We start from the raw sequence: 23,194 nt of genomic DNA on the forward strand, positions 1-23,194 counted from the left end.
AAATGGGTAAAGAGGTGGGACGTGGGTGAAGCTGAGGTGACTGACTAATTCCATGCAGCATACAGGGCATTACAATAGTCAAGCCTTGAGGATATAAAGGCGTGAATGACAATCTCCAAATCCTTAAAGCAAAGGATTTGCTTTAATTTTTTGAGCCGCTTTAGCTGGAAAAAACTAGCTCTAACCACAGAGTTTATTTGTTTGTCAAACTTCATATCAGAATCAAAAATGACTCCTAGATTTTTAACATATGAATGATGTTTTGACTGGAGATGACTCAAAGTTTTGCTGTAATTTTCAGTCTGTAGCTTAGAGCCAAACAAGATAACCTCTGTCTTATTTTCATTTAACTGCAAAAAATTATCGTCCATCCATCCTTTAATGTCCTTTAAACATGCTAACAGAGAACAAACAGCATCACCACCCAAATCTAGTGGTAAATAGAGCTGGGTATCATCTGCATAGATGTGATAAGAGATCTTATAACGTTCAAAAATTAGACGCAGTGGAAGCATATAAAGAGAAAATAAGACTGGACCCAAAATTGAACCCTGAGGCACCCCGCAAGTAATTGGTACTGATGACGATGAAAATTCTCCAATTTCTACAGACATAGTCCTATTTAAGAGGTAGGACTCAAACCAATCTAAGGCCACACCACAGATACCAACCTCAGAGTGTAATCTTTTCAACAAGATACGATGGTCCACCGTATCAAAGGCTGCACTTAGTGGCCAAGCCCTTAATTATGCAGAACTTTAAGGCTTAATATAATTTAAACAGATGAGTTACAAAAACATCACACAGTTGTCATTAAAGGGCAAAATTGATCTATACAGACCAAAAACACTTTTTGTATCAGGCTGTAAACATATTATTTTCTGCTGTAAAGTTGGGCGTTTTTACACGGAGGTCTATGGGATTGACTTGCCTTGGTCTTGGAGCCTCTAGCGGCCAGTCGATGAATTTCAGTTTAAGTCACGTCAGTATTGACTTCATCAGAGAGATCGTAAGGTTGCCTCTTGGTGTTAATGCATATTTTGCACTGTAAGTAGACTGTGACAATGTTCGTGCTATTGAATGATGTGCATGTCCAGTGTGCGATACCTGTGAGTTGTTCAACACGTGAAGCTTCTCGCCTCGGTGTGCGACACCCTTATGAATAATCTCTTTAATATTTCAGTCATCATGTAATGAACTCTAAACAGAAACACAAGTTACAGTATACAGAGAGAGATATGACTGACATTTAATAAGAGCTTACATCACCGCCAGAGAATCTAAACTTACTGCTGTCTAAAATAAAAGTTGTCTGTCTGTGTGTATATGTGCGTGCGTGCGTGCGTGTGTGTGTGTGTGTGTGTGTGTGTGTGTGTCCTCTGTCACAGGATGAAATTCTCACAGTCATACGGAGAGTGGATGATAACTGGGCAGAAGGAATGCTGGGAGATAAGATTGGGATCTTTCCCATCCTGTATGTTGAGGTAAGTGCTCTTGAATATCTGCACATACATTATGTGTTAAAGAAAAGACAAAGACTTCATTAAAAATGAAGATAAATGTTGATTCCTTACATATAACGATGTCCTTTTAGTTCAACTCCTCCTTCAGGATCAGATATGTGATTTATTAAAAGGTTATTCTTCAGGTCATATAACCATCAATTGCAACATCAAGCCGCTGAAATACAGTGATATTAATGACTTTGGTAAGGATCATAATATAATACTATATGAATTAATTTGTTATTCTCAGTCAATGCATGAATGCGTTTGTGTTTCTGTGCTTTATACAATCAGAATCTATTCTGGGGGCATATTATAAAAACTTTCTTAACTTAATATATAATGTGTTACATTTTTGCACATTTGTATTACAGAATTATAGAAATCTCATCTCATCTCTAGTTGTTAAATCGCTCAGTCGTATTCGGCTATCAACTCTCGGGTCTGTTACCAAGCAACCGATTCTCCAGCAGGGCTTCGTAATGTGATTGTTACCGCTGGTTGACATTAAAGTCTTCATCTTTTCTTTAACACATAACCTCTGAGGTTATCCTAAAGTTTATTATTGTTGTCAAGTTAGGATGCTTCTGTAATATCTGTAGTTAGATGTTAGGGTTATTCTAGTATAGCATTTGTATTAAATCAGCTAGACTGAAATGACCAGGATGGTTACCAAACAGGTAAGATAAGATTTTAAAGTTATGATCTTTCTGTCTGCTCTGAACTGGTTATTGAATGACAGGGAAATAAACTAGCAGGATAATCACATGAGTGTTAATTGATGATCATTCCAGAATGCTGTGTGCATTGGTTAGGGTTGATGGGTAATGATGATTTATTTTGAGCATCAGGCCCAGATTAGAAAGATAAAGGAGTTTAAACTACTAGACTGCTTTACTTGTAGATGTCCTGATGTCCTTTACTTTGGTTTAGAGTCATCTTAAATCACATCACATGATCTTTACCCGTTTCTCTTTGTGTGTTTGTTGTATGACTGGATGGTGTTTTTTTAGTCTGTTAATCTGATAAAGCACAAACATCTTCTCATCCTTTAAGGCTGTAATTCTTCTCATGGGGGGATTTCAGACAGAAGTTATTTGTTGTTTCTCATCGGCTGACTTTTCTTCATTTGAAACGTAATTGGGGGATTTGTGTCAGATTGATCAGACAGTGCTGAATGTGTTGAACTCGATCCTCGGTGCCTCAGGTTTCTCCTCAGATGATAATGAGAAAATAAATGATGTTTATCTCAGTTTGTTTTTTTACTTGCGGTCATGTTGGGGTCTGCCTCATTCATTTTAGATTTACACAGCGGGTATAACCAGTTAGTGTAGTAGAATAAAAACATTTATGAAGTCAATTTTACAGCAACCTGAGGTAATTTTATGTTGTAGACCTCAGCATTGAATTTCACAGTGTCATCTCTGGGTGCAATTTAGATTCGAGTAGATTTGATTGGCTGTCATTGGTTTATCGTTCATCTGTTGGAAAAAATCCCTCAGAAAGTGATCCCAACGATATCGTTCATTTGTATCTTTATAGTTGTGGTTTGAACTGCCCTTTTCTCATTCATTTCTACTGGAAAAATAAAGGAAAACTATTCAAACTGGTATTTGTTTATTAGTTTTAAGGGTTAAATCCTCCATTAATGTCCAAGTGAACACATCAGAAATGTGATGAGGTTTTACTGTGGTAAAATCACAGTGTATCATCCATAAAAGTGTTTGTTGCTTATATGCATGAATCATACACATCTCATATATATATATGAAGAGTTTGGTTCCAAAACGCAATAAATCCATTTTGACAAATTTTGGTAAAAACGTGTTTTCTATACCAAGAAAGTGACAAGATGAAAACAACTATTTTCTGTTACAAACTTTCACACAGCATCTTTAGGTTATAAAAACATAAAAAATTCAAATCCATAAGTTGATTTTCAAAGATTTATTATAAAAACGGATTATTTTTTCCACAAAATGCAATAAATCCATGACAAGTTTTTATTCAAAATGCTATAAATCTATTGAATCAATAGCCTATATAAATATGCATTCATCTTTGCCATGTTATATTCATTTAGTTGACTAGTTGTACACACTAATTAAAAATATAAACATTAATGTTATTAATCAAAACACTTACTTTGTCATATTAAGAACCCTGTCATTGCGGTTACTTGACGTCTTCGCTTAACGTCTTTCACAGCGATCAGCTGTAAAATGTTTTTGGTCCTGCTCGATTTTCGTTGACTTTGAGTAAAATTATGGAAAGTTTTTCATAAGATCCTCTGGGGTCAATGTGTTAGCATGAGAAGCTTGATGCTGTCGGGAGAACAAGCACCCGTCTCCCGAGTGCCTTCAGGGAAAATATTAGATGCTGATGGCTTACGTTTCTTTCCCATCACAGAAAACCATCACAGGTTTATGAATGCAATTAAAGTATTATTTTGTTTTGTTTGTTGATCACGTAGTACAAAGTAGATGAGGAAAACCAGGACTCCGTGTACTCAGCGCGTCCGCCATTGTTTGTTTACATTGCGTGAACGGTGGGCTGTAATATCAGAAATGGAGTTATTGCGTTCTGTAAAAAAGGGGAAGTGGCGTTTGTCGCATTTTGGGAAAAAAGGGAGAAAAGATGACAGAATAACACGGCGGATATTGGATTTTGCGTAAAATTAAGAATTTACTTTTAACTACTGACCTGATATAATGCTGATTTTGGCAGTAACTCATTTTTTTCAAAAATGGCGTTTATTGCGTTTTGGAACCAAAGTCTTCATATATATATATATATTGAGACCGGTGGTGAGCCTGTATATTTACTGAATGATTTTCTGTCACTGTTGAATATTTAAACTTCAAAGGCCGACTGTAGGAAATGAAGTTTGATTTTATTGATTGATTTTTGACCAAAATGAATAAGGTTTGCTTTGTCTTGAAGTGATTGTGATGTTGAATGGATTGTAGTCGTGTCTGGTTTCAATGGTTTCTTTATTCTGACCCAATGTTAAAATAATTATATTATGACCTTCAGTAGACTATCAGTGTTATTCCACAGAGACCACCAGAGCATCTGTGGGGTCAATCAACCTGCTTCATTTACATATCATTTACATGTCATTAGCATATTGAATATAAAAAGCAGAATATGAACAAAGGACCAGACTGACTTTTGATCTGTCTGCAACATAAAAAGATAACTTGTTTACAATCTCACACTTTCTATTCTCAAACCATCATCACTTACATTTAAATGCAGTACGTTTATGCTGCTGTGATCTCACTGTGTAGATTTGTGTTTTTCTTGAGGATGATATTGAAAACACTGAATAATCTACACTTTCATTTCTATAAAATATAATGAACTAACATCTTTGTAGTTATTGTGTGTGTGTGTGTGTGTGTGTGTGTGTGTGTGTGTGTGTGTGTGTGTGTGTGTGTGTGTGTGCGCGCATGTGCGTGCATCATGTGAAGCATTTAAAGAAACACAAACATAATACGGGTTAGTAAACACAGGTTTCTCTCAATGATCTGTGTGTTTGTGTGTGCTGTTCTCAGATCAGGACAGATGAATATGAGAATTTGCTTCATTTCAGTCCTGCGTGGGTGAAAATAAATGCAGACTGTCTTCAAATAATCCACATACTCATCTGTCTCTGGGCAGAAAGACAGCACAGTCTCAGATCTTTATATGAATGCAGCTGTGAGACACAAACATCAACTCATTTACTTTAGACAAATAATAAAGTCTGTGCTCAAACCGCAGTGTGCTTTCACATCAAACATTCATTTTCTCTCTCTCTCTCTCTCTCTCTCTCTCTCTCTCTCTCTCTCTCTCTCTCTCTCTCTCTCTCTCTCTCGACACTCAGAGCATTTGATGATCTTTTCATAAAGGTTTTAAATCAAGTCAGAAACCGCATTGAAGAAGAGTGCATGCCAGTATAAGCAGAAGTGTTGTAAAGTCTCTCTGGAGTGAATTATTGAAGCTTTAATGATGATCAGATGTGCAGGGTTTTATTATTGAATATATGACACGTACAGTAATGGAGTCACTGACAAATGTGTATAAACACGTGTGTGTGTGTGTGTGTGTGTGTGTGTGTGTGTGTGTGTGTGTGTGTCTAAACATATATGACCAGTGAGTTATTGATATCTTGACATTTTCTATTAAAACAACTTCTAAAAGCTGTATGATTTGTTTTAATCTGACAAAACAGTGACAGATCTACACGGGTTTAAAGTTGATCGAGTCAGCAAAGTCAGTTTAGAGAAAAATCTATTTAAAGATTTTTGAAGTTTCAAAAACAAAATCACCTCATTTATACCTTAAAATCACTAAAAGATGTAGCACACAACATCAAAAACAATATCTATGGGACAATAGATGTTCAACTTTTTGTCTTTATATGGTTTGATTGACATTGATACAGACTGTAATGTAAGGATCTAATATAATCTTACACATCAGATATTTTACCCAACAGTTAATTTAAGGGGTCTGTGTGCAGGAGGAAGATCATTTTCATGCCTTATCGCTTTTAATAACTCTTTAAACATCAATCAGGTCCTGAACTTTATCTCTCTTAATAACTATGTTAACATCAAGCAGTCCTGCACTTTATTTTTCCTGCATGTTTTAAAGTTGAAACCAACATATCAGACGTACATGTACGCATCTTTGTATTAGATTAAGCATTTACACCTCTCAGAAAACATACAAATAAAGATCTTTTTAGATGTTTAATGATTGAGATCGCTAGACGAGGTCATAATTTAATGTAACTTATTTTTTATGAAAACTTTAATCCAACCCTAACCCAAAACCAACATTTATACTTTCTTTCAGCTCAAAATTAGTGCATTGACTCATTTTGCCATCATATGTGATGAGTTTTCATGTTGTTTTGAAGTTATTGTTATTTAGGAGTTGTTATTTATTTGATCCTGTGAAACTAATCTGTCTCATGTGATGTGATTTGTATTGCAAAAGTGTAACCAAAAATCCCCACAATAAAAGGATCATGAAAGACATTTCAAGTCTCAGTTAATGAAGTCTGTGAATGATGTGAGCAAACAGTCGCCAGCTGCTCGTTTATGTGTGAAATATTTCTGCAGTAGTGAATAAATAATTCATTCAGTTTTTTCTCTGTTGTTTCTGTAGTTAAATGAGACAGCTAAGCAGTTAATGGAGATCGACAAGCCCACATTAACACCAGGACCCAGTACTGATACGGGATCTCCACCAGCTGGTTCTCCTCTCTGTTCTGGATCCAGCGCAGCTCTCAGTTGTAATGGCAATGGCATCCACAGACGAATGGAGGGCAAGAAAAACGCCAAGAAGCGACATTCGTTCACGGCGCTCAGTATGACTCAGCGTACGGCACAGGTGCTGGGAAACAACAGACACTCCATGGAGATCAGCGCTCCGGTCCTCATCAGTTCCTCTGACCCGAGAGCCGCGGCTCGGATCGGCGACTGTCCTCATCTCTCCTCCAGCGCTCCCACGTCACAGGTACAACACGCTTTTATTAAACTGTAATGTCTGCAATTATAAGTAGTGAGCAGATTTAGTCCATTCATTATTACAAATCAAACCTGACACATTTTGTCATTATTATTATCACCTCCAGACAGCCATCTGTGATTTAAATCCATTATATGTTGATACTACTGCTTGATTCTATTATTTAGCTTATGGTTCCTTTTCTTTTCTTTTATTTCTATAACTTAATGTTTTACTTTTATATGCACTAATTGTAGTTTTTGTCATGCCTATAAAGCACACTTAAATTGAACTTAAGAGAGAGATACTGTACTGTATATACTGTACATTGAGCTGCAGTCTGTTCTGTTATTGTAGCTGTTTGTTTGTTGACCTTTGACCTGGACTCAACTGACCCTCATGTGTGTTCAGTTCCATTAGTGTATAGGGGACAAAGGTCATCCCTCATTGAGCTCAGGTGGAAAGGGGGTCCATGTATGGTTTCAATCAGACATCATTTCAGCAGGCACTGGTGGTCACTAGTTAAACTGTTAATCTCTTTATGAAACATCTCAGGTTAGACGTCACTCCCAGATTCATGTGCGTCTGCTGCTGCTGAATGTATTGTGTTCATTTATCTTAGAAAATAATTAAATGACACGTGTACACCATCTCAGTCTTTCTGCTGCTGTAAAACAAATGAATGAATCCACCTAATGGATGTTTACCCATAATGCACCTCTCAGCATTTCTGTGCATCAATTGAAGAACATGTGTATGCTGCTGTCATTGTAATGATGGGGAGCTTCATAAATGATCACTCAGACAATAAACTACATCTGCTTACATGAGGGAGATGAAAATTCACTTTTATTGAGCAGACAAATAATTCAGTCACCACCGAATGAAGCCATTGATTTTGAGACCTTATCAGCTTCAGAAAGCTTTGAGAATGATTGTTTCACCAAACATCTATCAGCTCTTTTAAATCTATAGTAAAGGAGTTGAGGAGATCCTAAAACCCAGTGAGTGTAATATCAGAGACACAATGACTTGTGAGGGGTGTAGTCAGTTTGAATCTTTCTAGAATTTAAGCAGAAACATTAAAGGATGTTCAGGGTTTGATATTTGTTGTGGTGTTGAATGAGATGTTGTCATTTGTCTTGACAGGATTGTTCAGTCACAACAGCGTCAGGCGTTCCAGCTCCACGCATCACTTCTACATCAGGAGATCTGCTCGCCGCTGCTAAAGTCCAGCTGCCTCTTAACATGTGAGTTTATTATCCATCAGTACAAGATATCGTATGAGCGCATTCATCTCTGTAAAACAATGACATCACCAGTAATGCTTTTAAAAAAAGCTTTGATTTTCTTTTGTGAATTAAAGGTGCAGTCAGGCTGTTTTGTAGTGGTGAATTTCAGCTAATGGCTCAGTCCAAAGGCCACTCTTTCTTTTTTAAACACATAATAAAGCTATGGTAGCTGCCACAGGACAAACCAAGGGGGCAACCTTCTGATCTCTGTCATGAAGTAACTTAAACTAAAAAATTCATTGACTGGCCGCTAGAGGCTCCAAAAGGGAGTCGATTCCCATAGACCTCCATGTTGAAATGCCCAACCTTACAGCAGAAATAAATGTGTTTACAGCCTTACAGTTGCCCTTCATGACAACTGTGAGGGGGGTGAATTTTTTTGTAACTCATCCGTTTAAATTATATTACTGTCGGAGCCGATGGTGTGGCGGGCAGCGCCCCGACGCGTGGTGCTTTCGCACTTTCGGCTACCCGGGTTCGTTTCCTGGCTCGTGGTCGTTTGCCGTTTCCATGCCCCTCTCTCCTCCCTGTGCTTTCCTACTCCTCTCATCTATCACTGTTTAAATGGAAAGGCAAAAATGGCAAAAAAAAATTATATTACTGTATTTTCCAGACTATAAGTCGCTCCAGAGTAGGGCTGTGTGAAAAAATCGATTTTTCAACTAATCGTTTTATTTTTATCTGGTTGATTCAAAATTGATTCTCAAAGGCCACGAATCGATTAAAAAAATATTGAAATAACTTGATCCTGTTTGTTCAAGGAATGTGACTGTTCTGACTTTTTTTAGCATACATTTTTCATCTTGCATCAAAATTCTATTGTATTTAACATAAATGTATGCATTTGAAAATTAGAGATGGGTTCTGTTTTAATGTATCCTTCGCCTTCTGAGAATATAGTTCCCAGTATGTATACTGTTAAAAGATGGCTGTGTCTCATATGACCTTGTTATTTGTACACGGTAGAGCTGCAAATTTCAACTATTTTTTCAACCGATTAATCTATCGATTATTTTTTCGATTAATCGAATAGTCTAAAGATTTTTTTTTACAAATAATAAATGTAACATCTGCTATTAATGCCAACATTTTATTGAAGCATTTTCTCAATTAAACAAATACACAAACAGTGCCAGTGCCAAGGAAAATATAACAAATCACATAAAAACAAGTCCAACATTAATTCAGCCTAACATAAACAGTGCAAAAGGGGCATTATTCACCTTAAACAAATAAAATATATTAATATTAAAGAAGTAAAATAAAAATAAATCAAACTGAATAATAACTCCTTATTAATATAAAAACATGTCCCGCTCTTTATTGTTCCAGCCCTAGAGCTAATCATAAACTAATGAAAAGTCATCATTAACTACAAAATGACTCACATGAAATCATTGTTTATTAATACATTAACTAAAAAACATGTCATGTTGTACTTAATGATGACTCTTCATTAGTTTATGATTAGTACATGCATTTACTCAGCATTAGTTCAGACTGAAGTAAAAATAAGTTCATTGTGATTCATGAACCCTTATTATAAAATGTAACCATTATATTATTACTGTTAATATTATTACTATCAGTAGTAACGTTACTGCATTCTCATTTAGCATCAACTTTAACATTTAACTTTTCTTAAAGGGGCATTTCACCCGTAGAAACATTCATCTTTATTGAAAGAGCATCATATTTGTAGTCGAAATGTAACATACATTTAGAATTTGGTTAGCCTGACTACGTCAGACTTCGTACTTCCGCTAAATTTCATTACGCTTCTGTACTCAGTCTGAGATACCTCCCATTCAAACCGTTTTCCACCGGTCTCAAAACGACCGTCCAATCAACGAACAGAGGGCGGGCTGAGAGCCGTGACGTAGACGCTAAACCGTGACATGGAGACACAGAAAGCTATTTGCTCTGTTGTGGAGAACCGGCACTTGCCAACTTAAACCCGAACAAGAAAAGTGTTTGTTAAACATTTGAATGGAGATTATGTTGTTGCCCTACTCCCGACAAGTTTTTGGAAAAGTTTAATTTATCAACTTTACCGATCGTCAGCGAGAAACTGTGTGCAGCACAGCTTGACGTGCACAACGATCGAGAAATCATGGAAGGGAATTATATTGTTCACAGTTAATGGTGGAGGACGCGTGGGCAAGCATTCTTTGGTGACATTCCTGATTAACCAGAAAATAAGGTAGGAAGATTTAATTTACATATGGTTATGGTTGTCTGGTGGAAGAGTTTGAGAGGAGAGAGGGGCGTTTCTCCCATTAGACGTGAGTGGAAACACACCGTAAGGATAGTGTTCAACTAGCTCTGGCCCGATTTACTTTACATAATCTGCAAAAGTCGTTCATAGCCATGTTAACTCTGGTATTTCGCTCGATGGGTTTGTTTTCACATCATACGTGTATTTTACAGCAGAGATTCGATGCGGCTGATCCGGCGCATAAAGCACATCATATCCAAATGTTATGCGTGATTGGCTTACGTTTAGACCAATGATTTTAAACTTCAGACAAGCCCCTCCCACGAGACGGAAAACGATTGTCAATTATGCCCAGCCAGATTCTGTATATGAAGCGAAGCGAAATTGCAGAGGATGGTATTACCAGGCTAGAATTTGGTGCCTATTTGACAAAGAAAAGGGATGTTTGTAGTCTCACTCCCTCAACAAAGATATTTCACTTCCTTCTTTCAATGATGCAATATGATGATTTTTACATCATTGAAAGAAGGAAGTGCAACACTGAAATCTGTATTTCTCCTGTCTCAGCGGCAACTGAGGAAATTATGCATAACCATTCAATAACATGACTGGGGTTCCAACTATACAAAGCTTAATGCAAATGGGTGAAGTGTCCCTTTAAGTCTCGGGTAAATACAAATTTAGTTAGTATGATCTTCTAATATTTTATAAACGGCGTTTACACTGCTGTTACTTTAAATAAACGCATGTCAGGAATACCTAACGAGACGAGCTTTTATAATATCTGCGCACATAGCAAAAAAATAAGCTATGGGAACTCCGCGCTGCCAGCTGGCTTTCAGTGCACGCGGGCACATGCCTATATCAAGGTAACACAGTAACTTATTATTTCATAACTTCTTAATATAAAAAGTTAAACATGTCCCGCTCTTTATTTACTGTTTCAACATACTGCCCAGACGCGATGCAATGTCGTGTCTGTCAGGCGTCTCGCAGCTCGTATTAAACTAAGATGTAAACACAGCTGTATTAAGCACAATATATGCCTGCATTGATTCTATTGTTGTATAAAAACTTACTGTAAAAATTCAAATACTTACGCTGCCGTCGCGTCATTCTGAGGTCGGAGAGCTCCAGGTTGTTTTCTTTTAAGATGATCATGCACAGATGTTGCGCTGCTGTGGTATGCCATTTCAGTTTTACACAGTATGTGTTTTATTTGGTCTCTGCTTAAAGTATTGCCACACTTTTGATCACGTTCTGGCTGTTTGGTATAACACTTGTATTATCCGGACGGAGCTGAAGCCGCCTTCATTTGAAAACGTAAACAATGCGACGCGTCGTTCCAGCCCTAGTACACGGTTGTTTGTACATTTGTTTCTGTTGAATACTTAGGCCTAAAGCCAAACTGTTTAGAGTGAAGTAGATCGTGTTTTTCTAAATACTTGATAAGCTGTTCAGATACCAACTTTTCCAAGATTTTAGAGATTACAGGAAGTATAGAAATTGGTCTATAATTTTGAACCTCATCAATTGATCCTGACTTAAAAATGGGGATTATAATAGAAGTTTTCCAGTTTGAGGGGAATTTACTTTCTCTAATAGATAAATTGATCAAATGTACCAAGGGCTTTAACAAACAAGCACTGTATTTTTTTACGAATGCGGTATCTATCCCAAATATGTCCTTAGCTCTTGAATTATTCAATTGATTAATAATTTGAAGTATCTTACCTTCATCAACCTCCGAGATATAAAAGGATGAAGGTGTGTCAATTATTGCATTTTGAGGTCATTGTACAGGTTCAAAACCTAAAGTAAGCTCTTCTACAGACTGGATCTATTAAATTCATTGGCAATTTCAGTGCTATCAGTACTAAGTGTTCCATTTATATGCACCTCCAATAATGGTTTTCTTTGCATGCCTTCTCGTTTAGAAAGTTTGGTAATACACTTCCAAAGAGATGAGCTATTTCCTCCTGATTCTGTAATTAATTGCTCAAAATAAACAGTTTTGGCCTTCCTCATTTCACTAACTACTTTATTTCTTAGCGATTTAAAACTGTGTTTTTGTAAGCAAAGACTTCACTCTAAAACATTTGCGGTAATTATGCAGCTGGTTGCCAGTAACTTTCTGTAGAAGATAAAGTAAAAAAATGTTTCATGTTCATTTAACTTTGAACAAAATGTTGCCAGTAAAAAACATAAATGTAAAATCTACAGTAAGTTTGTAATGCATCATCCCAATTAATATTTTTTATATCATTTTCAAATCTTGTTATTTTACTCCTAGGGATGCCAACTCCTGGTTTAAAAGTTTGACAAATTACTCTGCAAACGTTTCTTTGTTTATTTTCTAACAACCAGGATCATGTTATGGTCGGACAAACCTGTCAGAAGAATTCATTTTTGAGGACATTTTACCATTTAACACCAAACATAATCCAGCAATATCTAATTTTACCTCAGCACATTTAAAAGTATCCCTAATATAAATCATTACTCCTCTTCGTGATAGTCTATCTTTTCTGTAACAACTATATCCAGGAACATCAATCATGCATGTTGGTATACTGTTAGACAATCAAGTTTCACTCAATGCTAAAAAGTCCAAGTTTGAGTTTATAAGTAGATGCTCAACTTGGTCCTTCTTTGATATTATACTTTGGATATTCAGGTGCCCCCCTAAAATACCCTTTGGTTTAAGTTTTGAGTCCCAAATCACTCTGGCATGGTTTACAGTTTGAAATAATTTAAACTGTTTCTGTTTCTGTGCAGCATGGTTGATGGCTCCTTTTGTCTTTGGATTTTATAGAGTATCTGTTGTATGTTTGCTCCAAACAACGCATTATATTGGTTACAGACAGGGGATGGTTTAGACTCACCAAAACTCTCTGAATCAAGGACAGGACTTGAAAAGGAGGTTTAACATAGGATGGTAGGTGGCTGGCTTGAGACCAGTGGCGGTGTCGGTAAGAACAACCCAGTCCAGTCACTTTAATTACAGAGTGTTTTATTTATTAGGTAAGTATCTTTATGTGTGTGTGGTTTCTAGGAGACAAAGGATATAGGATACAATTAATTACATAAGGCCACAATACAATTGAAGGAAAATCAAACATTTGTACAAGAACTCAGAATTCAGAAATTAGCCTACAAACAAGTCAATACATGACTATTGTCAGCCCCATAATTAACATACTATAATGCCTATAAATACTCAAATACATATTATTACGGTTACAACAGAAAGTCACATGAATAAAGCAAATTAAACAGTTTAATCTAACAATAAATTTAAACAAACAAACTGAAAGGAATGAAAGATTCATGCTCACTTTCTCATAATTAACTTAACATAGGAAACTTACATAGTTCAATAACGCACACAAGGCAGGAGACATAACATCTTTCAGCAGCAACACACAAGGATCTTCCATGTAGCATGAACAAAGGGCCGAGGCTATGCACAGGTGCTGTCTAATAAAGCCTGTGGCTGATTGAGGCTAATTAATTAAAGGTGTGGTGAGCTGCACGGGGAACTGAAAGACAAAGTGGGCGTGGCAATTGGACAGAGGAGAAACTTCCAAACAGCCGCCCCCAAATTTGCTTTGCAAATTTGCTAGAGTGGAGAGTCAAGGGGTTCAGTTAGGGCAGGGAGTGGGATGAGGCGGGCAACGGGTCTTGTGTACTGTTTGTCCCCCACCTGGACATCTGCAACTCTACAACGGCCATCTTTACCAAGATGAAGGGAAATCACTTTACCTACTGGCCAGAGGGATCGGGGGAGCTGAGGGTCAAGAATGAGAACAACAGTACTTATTTGAAGGTTAGGATTATCAGTGTACCACTTCTGTCTAGACTGGAGAGAAGGCAGATAATTTCTTATGAAGTGGGACCAAAAGTGATCAGAAAGAATCTGACTATGACGCCATTGACGGCGACTGCTTAGCTCAGAGTCAGGATATGTTACTAAGGGGAGGGAAGAGTCATGCCGCCCCATGAGCAACAGGTTAGGAGTCACAGGATCAGGATCAGCAATGTCAGAAGAGACATAACCAAGGGGCTTTGAATTGAGGATACCTTCAATTTCAATCATCACAGTGCGTAACACCTCTTCAGTGACTGCTTGGGCACCTAGGGTGGTCTGTAGGGCAATCTTGATGGAACGAATTTCATGCTCCCACGTCCCATCGAAGTGGGGTGCGTGGGGGGGTTGAACTTGAAGGAGATCCTCTGTTTAGCCAGGACTGCCTGGAGGTCAGAGGTCAGGGATTGGTAGACTTCCTGTAGCTCTCTGTTGCCCCCGATAAAGTTGGTACCTCGGTCGGAGAGCAGCTCAAAAGGTTTGCCTCTGCGTGTTATAAAGCGCCTTAGTGCCATTAAAAAGGAATCTGCATTCATGTGACTAAGTAGATCTAGATGTACACACCTAGTTGTCAGGCATTTAAAGATAATTCCCCACCTTTTCTCACTCCGTCGTCCAACTTTCACAGTGTAGGGCCCAAAACAATCTATCCCGGTGGAATAAAAGGGAGGTTTACAGAGGCGTAGGCGAGCAGGAGGAAGATCGGCCATTTGGGGAATAAGGGGTTTGGCACGGGACTGCTGGCACTTAGCACACCTGTGCTGATGTTTCCTGACAGCCTCACGACCCCTCAGGATCCAGAATTTCCTTCTTAGCTCAGCGAATAGCCTCTCTGGCCCAGGATGATGTAGGTGGTCATCACAATCTTTAATTATAAGTTTTGTAATTGGATGGGCAGGGTCTAGGACAACTGGATGTATAACATCAGGGGGTAGGTCATTGCTTTGTCGTAACCTTCCGCCTACTCGAATGAGACCTGACATTGAATCCAGTTCTGGAGCAAGAGAGAGAAGACGACTGGAATGTGGAAGGGGTTTGTGAGACTGAAGACATGCCAGATCATTTCCAAAGGAATCCAGCTGGGCCTGTCTTAGGATGGCAATCTCTGCATCGAGGTAGGTTGCTGCTGATGGTGTTGCAGGAGGCTCTGTCAACCCATGATAGGAGGCAGCGGTAGAGTCAAGGAGATCCTGAAAGGTGGTGAATTGGGTAGGGTCAGAGATGGAGGGCTTTTGGTTAAGAAATACGGCACCACAGAAACTGGGCTTACGTAACTCTACAGGATCTTCAGCTTGATCTATTGTGGGGTTAGTTGGCCACAGGTCAGGGGGTTGCAAGAGGAAGGCAGGTCCTTGGTTCCACCTGCAAGGCTCACTTAGATCAGATAGCTGCTTTCCTCTAGTCAGATCATCAGCTGGGTTGTTCGGGGAATCCACATAGCGCCATTCCTGGCCTTTGGTGAGTTCCTGGATTTCAGCCACCCTGGTTCCAACAAAGACCTTATAGCGGCATGAGTCTGAGAGAAGCCAATAGAGGACTGTGGTAGAGTCACTCCATAAAGTAGCCCGTCTGATTTTGAGGGTGAGCTCGGTTTGGAGGAGGTTGAACAGTTGAGCTCCAATCAGGGCTACTGTCTAATAAAGCCTGTGGCTGATTGAGGCTAATTAATTAAAGGTGTGGTGAGCTGCACGGGGAACTAAAAGACAAAGTGGGCGTGGCAATTGGACAGAGGAGAAACTTCCAAACAGGACTGTTACAGAGCTCTGATGTTTGAAATATGGGCACATTTGGCCAAACACCCAACATCTCCCAGCTTGCACCTCGAAGGCTCACTGATCTCTGCACCACAGTTCACACTCCAGCTTTGATTACACTCAGTTGATCCGCTTACTGGTTCAGTTATATGTTGGTTTGTTGATGGTCCCGCTGAGCAGGAGAAGAATCAGTAGAACCTCTGGACCATACCATTTGCTTCTCTTGACATGCTGATGACTTTCTTTTCATTGATGATGATTATTTTGCCAGCAGATAGAATAAATAATGTGGTATCTTTGGCTGTGGAAGTTCAGTTGTGGTCTATCAACCATGGGCACAAGTTTAACAAATGTAGTCTGTGTTTCATTTCCAGTAGCACTGGCAGCAAAACCAAGTGGACTTATCAAAAGCCACAAACAGAGCAGCCATATGCAACAGGACTCCTTATCCCTCTTTCTAACGTTTAAAATCCATCCCTGGCTTAGGATTTCTTTAACATTTATAAGAAATTGTTGAAAAATACCAAAAGAGATAAAAAATGTTTGTAAAAAAATGTTAAACAAAAGGGCAAGTGTGGAGCCTAACAAACCACCCATGCACCTGGCGGCCATCTTGATCTGATATATATATATACAAACATGTTGACAAAACAAGCTCTGTAGATCAGTTTGTCCATTTAGGGCTACTGTAGAAACATAACAGTGACTTCCGTGTAAAGAGACCTGCGGTGTATGTAGATAAAAACGATTCATTCTCAGATAATAAAAACTATACAGTTGATTATGTAAAGTCTTTATACACCACTCATAATATAGTTACATAGATTAGATTGAATTTCTGTCAAGAGATTCTTCTAAAGTTACACAACGCATCTTTAAGTTCACAAAAAGTGCAAGAAAAAGAGTTACATTAAAATCTCTTCATTATTGTGTGTTGATGGAGTCTGCGCTGGATTTTGTGAACAGTTGTGTTGTTTTAAGGGTGGCTGAATCGTGTGATTTATTGGACTGTAATGAAATGGTTGTGTGTTGGAGCAGGTCTGTATAATAAAGTGCTGCTGTCAGGATTGATCCGATCTGTCTACCCACAAACACGTGCACACAAGAACCGCATGAAAGAGAAGAGATGCATTAGTTACAAACACACATCAGGAGGCTTTAGTACAAATCTCAAAACTTTCATGATGTGTGTCAGGAATCAGCTCATAATCACTTCTCTTGTTTTAACATGATGAATAATAAATCATAAAGATTTCCTCTGTGATTCTTTCATCTCTGACTTTGATAAGTTGTGATGATCTCAGAAACACAGGCGAGCGTTTCATCGGTTCTGTACTGTTATCCGTCTGCAGGTTCTTTCTTTTATTTTGGGTGAATATTTTGTTATAAAGATGACAGGAGTGAATGTGTGAAAGGTAGAAATGATTTCATTAAACCTTCATGCAGTAAATCTGTTTGTTTTCTGGTTATTTGTAGTTATCTGGCCATGTACGCTTATAAACCACAGAAAGCAGATGAGCTGGAGCTGAGGAAAGGAGAGATGTATCGCGTGATGGAGAAATGTCAAGACGGATGGTTTAAAGGAACGTCAATGCGCTCTGGAGCTTCTGGAGTTTTCCCGGGAAACTATGTCACGCCCGTCTCCAGGTGTGTGTGTGTTTGTGTGTGTGTATGCGAGTGTGTGTCTTCTTCAATCTTCTTCAATCCAGATACAGGTTTTCTTAGGATTATATTGGTTTAGTTGTTCATTCGTTTTATGGCCCATCATGTTTGTGTTTTGTAAAATCTCTTTAACTAACACAAGCCAGTGACATCATTCTTCAGGAAGTGACATCATGCTGGGGGTCTGTCCCACATAGGCATTGCCTTCCAAATGTCAGACCAATATTGACACCCGTTTACTTTACTTATACACAGTTATATCACAGTTATAATAAATAAAGTCAAGAAAAAACATTTCTGACCCTAAATCACGAGGTGAATATTTTTTTAAATAATAATAGAATGTTTGTACAGGCCGTAAATAATGTCTGAACTACTACAACATGTTCAATTAATCCATTCAGATAAAGATCATTTGTTTTCTTTCTTTATCAGACTGATGTTTTCTCATGAGATTAAACGTCTAAATAAAAGAGAGTAAAGCTGTTTGGTTCTGATCTGATTGTGATGATGTCACATTGATAAGAGCTGATGAATTAAAATCAAACAAATCAAATGATCACAGCAGTCATTCTACTATAGTAAATATTCATAATAAACCCAACATTTATAATCGTTCAATGATTGACACAACATCACATTAAACAGACTCGTATATCTCATCACTTGTTTTTAGTTTGTTATATATAGTCGACTCATTATACAGTGTCATCACATGTTTGCTTAAAATACCCATGATCCTTTAACACCTGCTATCCAAAAATGATCTGTTATGTTGTAAATGTGTGCAGTCTGTAGATGTGTGAGATGTGTGAGTCTCAGTTTAAGCTTTATTCCAGGAGCTACACACACACATCATCATCATCATCTTCATCATCATCATCATCATCATATCTCTCCTGTCTTAACTACACTGTAAAAAATTAGCTGTAATTATGCAGCTGGTTGCCAGTAACTTACTGTAGAAGATAAAGACTAAAAATGTTTAATGTTCATTTAACTTTGAACAAAATGTTGCCAGTAAATAACATAAATGTAAAATCTACAGTAACTTACTGGCAGCTAGTTGCCAGTAAAACTTTAATTTCTACAGATTTTTTACAGTGTATATCATCATGTTTATGTGTGTGTATGATGCTGGTGTGATTAACTGTGTGTCTGCAGGGCTCCGTTTGCAGTCGGACAGACACGTGCGAGTGTTTCAGACAGACGGACTCAGTCATCTCCTGGATCGCCGGGTTCCTCAAGTCCGGTTCTGATGGCATCTGCGTCACGATCCAGCACTCCGCTCAACAGTCCCTCTTCTCCTCAGCTGCAGCCGGCGGCCGTTCATCTGAAGAACTGTCTGCGCATGTCCAGTCAACAAACTGTCAATCAAACGCGCTCTGCCATGCAGTTAGGTGAGAGAGAAACTAACTCATCTGTACTGGGTTTAAATCTTTAACGTAACTGATCCATCACTTATCACATGATTGATGAATGAAATACTGCACAGTATACAGCTGAACCAAAGGTGGGTCAAGTGTCTGTTTAACATTCCTGTCACACATCGCTTCTCATTTATCTTCTGTTATCATATCAGACACACACACACACACACACACACACACACACACTCACATATGCATACATGCTGCATTGCAGATGACAAGAATCATGGTTCCCCCTGTCTGTCTGTGTGTGCGTGTGTGTGTGTGTGTGTTTCTGTGTGTGTCTGTGAGGCATTAGTGTGTTAGTGTATCTTGTTAAATTGTTTTAACACTTAGATAAGATGTCTGTTGTAATGAATGTCTCTCCGCCCTGCGCTGGCAGTAATTGCTGGGTTGCATTGTCTGCAGTTTTTGATCAGAGAGAGATGAGTGTGATTCTGCAGCACATAAATGAAGATGTGTTTGAATGTGCAGGAGCTGCCGATGAGGTCACACAAAATGATCTGAGTTATAGTGATGCCGTTGTCCTCACAGACCGGTCTGAGATCAGACACATTAATGCTGTGCGTTTTCATCAGTTCACAGTCCAGAACGAGGCACGTCAGCCGTCGGCCCCCTCAGACCTCAGATCAGTCCGTCACGCTCCCCCTGCTCCGGTCGACCCCTCTCAATGGTGGCGGCTCCTCAGACGCACGCATCCCTTCAGTCCGGTCCTCTGTCTCCAGCCTCCGCACGCCCTCTCGTACCTCTGACCTCCGCCGCGACCGCCGTTACGCCCCCTAACGTCAGCGCGGCTCATCTGAACGGAGGAGACTCGTCTCTCTGCCCGCTGTCGTCCTCGTCTCCAGCGCACGCACAGGGCGCAGTCGCCGGCTTCACCAAACTTGAGGAGAAGAAGGTGAGCGAGTGAATGTGTTTCTGTAATAATACTGCACTGATTCTCATGTAGATGATCTGTTTGACATATAAATCAACATTTGAATTGTGTTTCTCATGAATCTTTACATTCTCATTTGGGTCTTTTGGGGTTATTGATGTGTTTGTGACAACCTTACAGAAGTGTTTTGATCTGTGTGATTTAAAGAAACAGACTCTGATTTTCTGTTAATAGAGGGTATGTATTGACGTCACTTTTAAAACTCCCAGTAAAACTGACTATTATCAGCTTAAATTAAATTTAGTTGGACTTGATAGCAGAGGTGGACAATACTTTGTTACATTAGTTACATTTTCAAAGCATCTGTGCTTTATTAGGATGTTTGTATTGGGAATAATTTTACTTCACTACATTCTAAAGCATATTAACATTTAATTAATACCTAATTACATTAAAATTGAGTAAAAGTACGTTAATGTACTTTAATATTAAATGTAAATTAAACACGTGTATTTATGAAATGTAATAGAATAAAAATGATGATAATATGCTTTGGAATGTATGTTTTCCAAAGAAAAACACAGATACAAATACAAATACTTGAAAAGTACTTTTAAGTAGAAAGTAAAACCTCTGCTTGATAGTGACCCTAGCAACTTATCAACCCACCTGTGGTCTGTGGACGTTGACATGAACGATCAGTTTACTTCTACTTTCGGTGTTTTTTTGTAGTCTGTATGATAGCTCAGAATTCTTGTTAATCTGTTAGTAGAGTCTATCGCACAACAGCTAGTTCTCATTTAGGTGCTTTTTCTTCGTGTTTTCGCTGATTTCACACTGTACACTCATTCTGCCGCGCTGTATTTTGCCACTCAGTGGGCGTAACCGCAGTCACTTTAGCCGAAGGTGACGTCACGTGCATACCCTCTATAATGTCGTGTGGTCACAGACTCTCTCTCTCCATTCATGTGATGGGAAACATCTGCTTTTAGAAAATGCCTGTATAATATTTTTTATTAGTAATGATTTTACGATGTCTTCAGGATTGATTTTAGCAGATTGGATTCTTTTTACTACAAATATTTAAATATTATGTTCATGTTTAACAGTCACAGCTCCAATAAACCTCATTCACACAGCACTTTAATCCCAGAAAATTTCTATAAAATTGCCTTTTGTGTGAACACAAACACGTCCTGTAAATGTTCTGTGATCATTCCCATAAAGAGGATCTAGTAACATTGCCGTAACATTCACAGAAAGCCCTCTGTGTGAACAAGAGACAGAAACAATGCCGTAAAGGACGTGGTGTAGTAATAACGCTCGTGTCATCGCAACAAGAAGTTATAGTTCAGCAGTTGGATTTAAACACTGATCAACATTCGCGATGAGAAATGTCTGTAAACTGTACTGAAGCAGAGATCAGGAAGCTCGTCACTATCAGAGATCATTCAAAAGCATGACAGAACAGAGTATCACACCTTCATTATCATCTTATCATAAACTAAAATACATGCATGTGGTTCCTCCAGAGAGAAATCACAGATAATGATCAAACTTCAGACGCTGTGGAGGAAACCTAACACGTGCAGTACATTTAAATACGTCACGTGTCTTTATGAGATCTTTACGGTATGTGTGTGAATGCATGAACAGATTCTGGAAAATCATTGGCAGTGTACACGAACCAAAAATCAAATGATCCCAGACAAATCTCAGATGTATTTTCTGTGTAATCTGTGTGAAAAGGGCTAATTGACTCCCGTCCTTTGAATTTTTCGAAAATAATGCTCTCTCTCTCTCTCTCTCTCTCTCTCTCTCTCTCTATTACAGAAAGAGAAGAAGAGTAGTGGTCTGCTCAAACTTCTTTCTGGAGCTGCAGCAAAAAAGAAGTCTCGTTCACCACCGTCCGTGTCTCCGACCCATGAGCCGCGTGTGTCGTCTGTGGACTCGTCCTCCTCCTCCTCTTCTTCATCCGTTCAGGGCGCTATGGCTCCAGAGCTTCGGTCTCTCGGTGGTCACGGTCGGGCCGGCTCGTGTCCTATTGAGAGTGAAATGCACGGTGCTATGGCTATTGAACCTCTTCACAGAAAGTCCGGTTCATTGGATCTGAACTTCTCTGTGTCTCCACCAGCACGTCAACCCTGTTCATCCTCACCGCTGGCCATCAGACCTGAACCTAAACCTTTATCCAGAGAGAGGTGAGCCAGCCCATGATATTAATAAAGATCTTTTTAGTTCAAATGATTGATGAGTGTAAATGTAAAGTCAAACACAGACGGGTTAAAGTCTTCTCTGAGAGACAACATCACTTCTCATGACTGATCATGTGATCTTTATAATAAACAAGTCTCGTATCAGATGGATGTGTTATACAACAGACTGACATTATAATCATCGTTATATTCATGCATATAAAAGAACATTATACACATATAATATAAAAGAAATGTGTTCCTAAAGTTAAACTGAGTATTATAATGTAAAGATGTTCATCATCACACATCTGTCTTTGTCTTCAGTGAGAGATCGCCATCTGCTGGTGGGAATATCATGACTTTATATTATTCACACACTTTCCCAAAACAGTGACTATATGTCTCAAGATCCCTAATAAATGTTTGTCATCAAATCAACACAAGGAAGGCTTTTATTTCATCATTCATATACATACATTGAGATATTACTGCTAAACTTCTCTACACGGTATTTTAAATGAATTTCTGTGGTGATTTCCAGCAAAAAATGACTTTCTTACTTAGTATTTTTGTCTTGTTTTCAGTACAAAGATCTAAAAATTCGAAATGCATTTTCTTGATGAGCAAAAAAATAAGTCTAGTTTTTACACAAAAAAAATCATATTTAAAGGAATTTGTGCTTAAAAATCTGCCAGTGGGGTAAGAAAGAAATCTTTTTTCTTGAACAGTTAACTTATGACAATGTAAGAAATATTTTCTTACCCATTGGCTGATTTATTGCTTGTTCACTTAAATTGTACATATCTTCTTAGGTCATTTTACTCAACAAGAAAATGCATAATAATTTAATAATTTTTATTACATTTCATGTAAAAAGTCATTTTT

The 23,194-nt window shown here is 38.4% G+C and overlaps 1 protein-coding gene across 1 annotated transcript in view; it reads left to right on the top strand.

Annotated features, from left to right (window-relative positions):
* LOC129451546 (E3 ubiquitin-protein ligase SH3RF3) overlaps positions 1–23,194 on the top strand; it is a 68,082-nt gene that overhangs the window by 39,932 nt on the left and 4,956 nt on the right. Inside the window, exons 3-9 of the mRNA XM_055214777.2 lie at positions 1,389–1,484; positions 6,669–7,019; positions 8,160–8,260; positions 17,619–17,789; positions 18,969–19,204; positions 19,813–20,132; positions 21,945–22,312. Of these exons, the coding sequence (XP_055070752.2) occupies positions 1,389–1,484; positions 6,669–7,019; positions 8,160–8,260; positions 17,619–17,789; positions 18,969–19,204; positions 19,813–20,132; positions 21,945–22,312 (1,643 nt within the window). The remainder of the gene's footprint in view (positions 1–1,388; positions 1,485–6,668; positions 7,020–8,159; positions 8,261–17,618; positions 17,790–18,968; positions 19,205–19,812; positions 20,133–21,944; positions 22,313–23,194) is intronic.

The sequence above is a fragment of the Misgurnus anguillicaudatus genome, chromosome 17 (genome assembly GCF_027580225.2).
Source record: "Misgurnus anguillicaudatus chromosome 17, ASM2758022v2, whole genome shotgun sequence".
Taxonomy (NCBI): domain Eukaryota; kingdom Metazoa; phylum Chordata; class Actinopteri; order Cypriniformes; family Cobitidae; genus Misgurnus; species Misgurnus anguillicaudatus.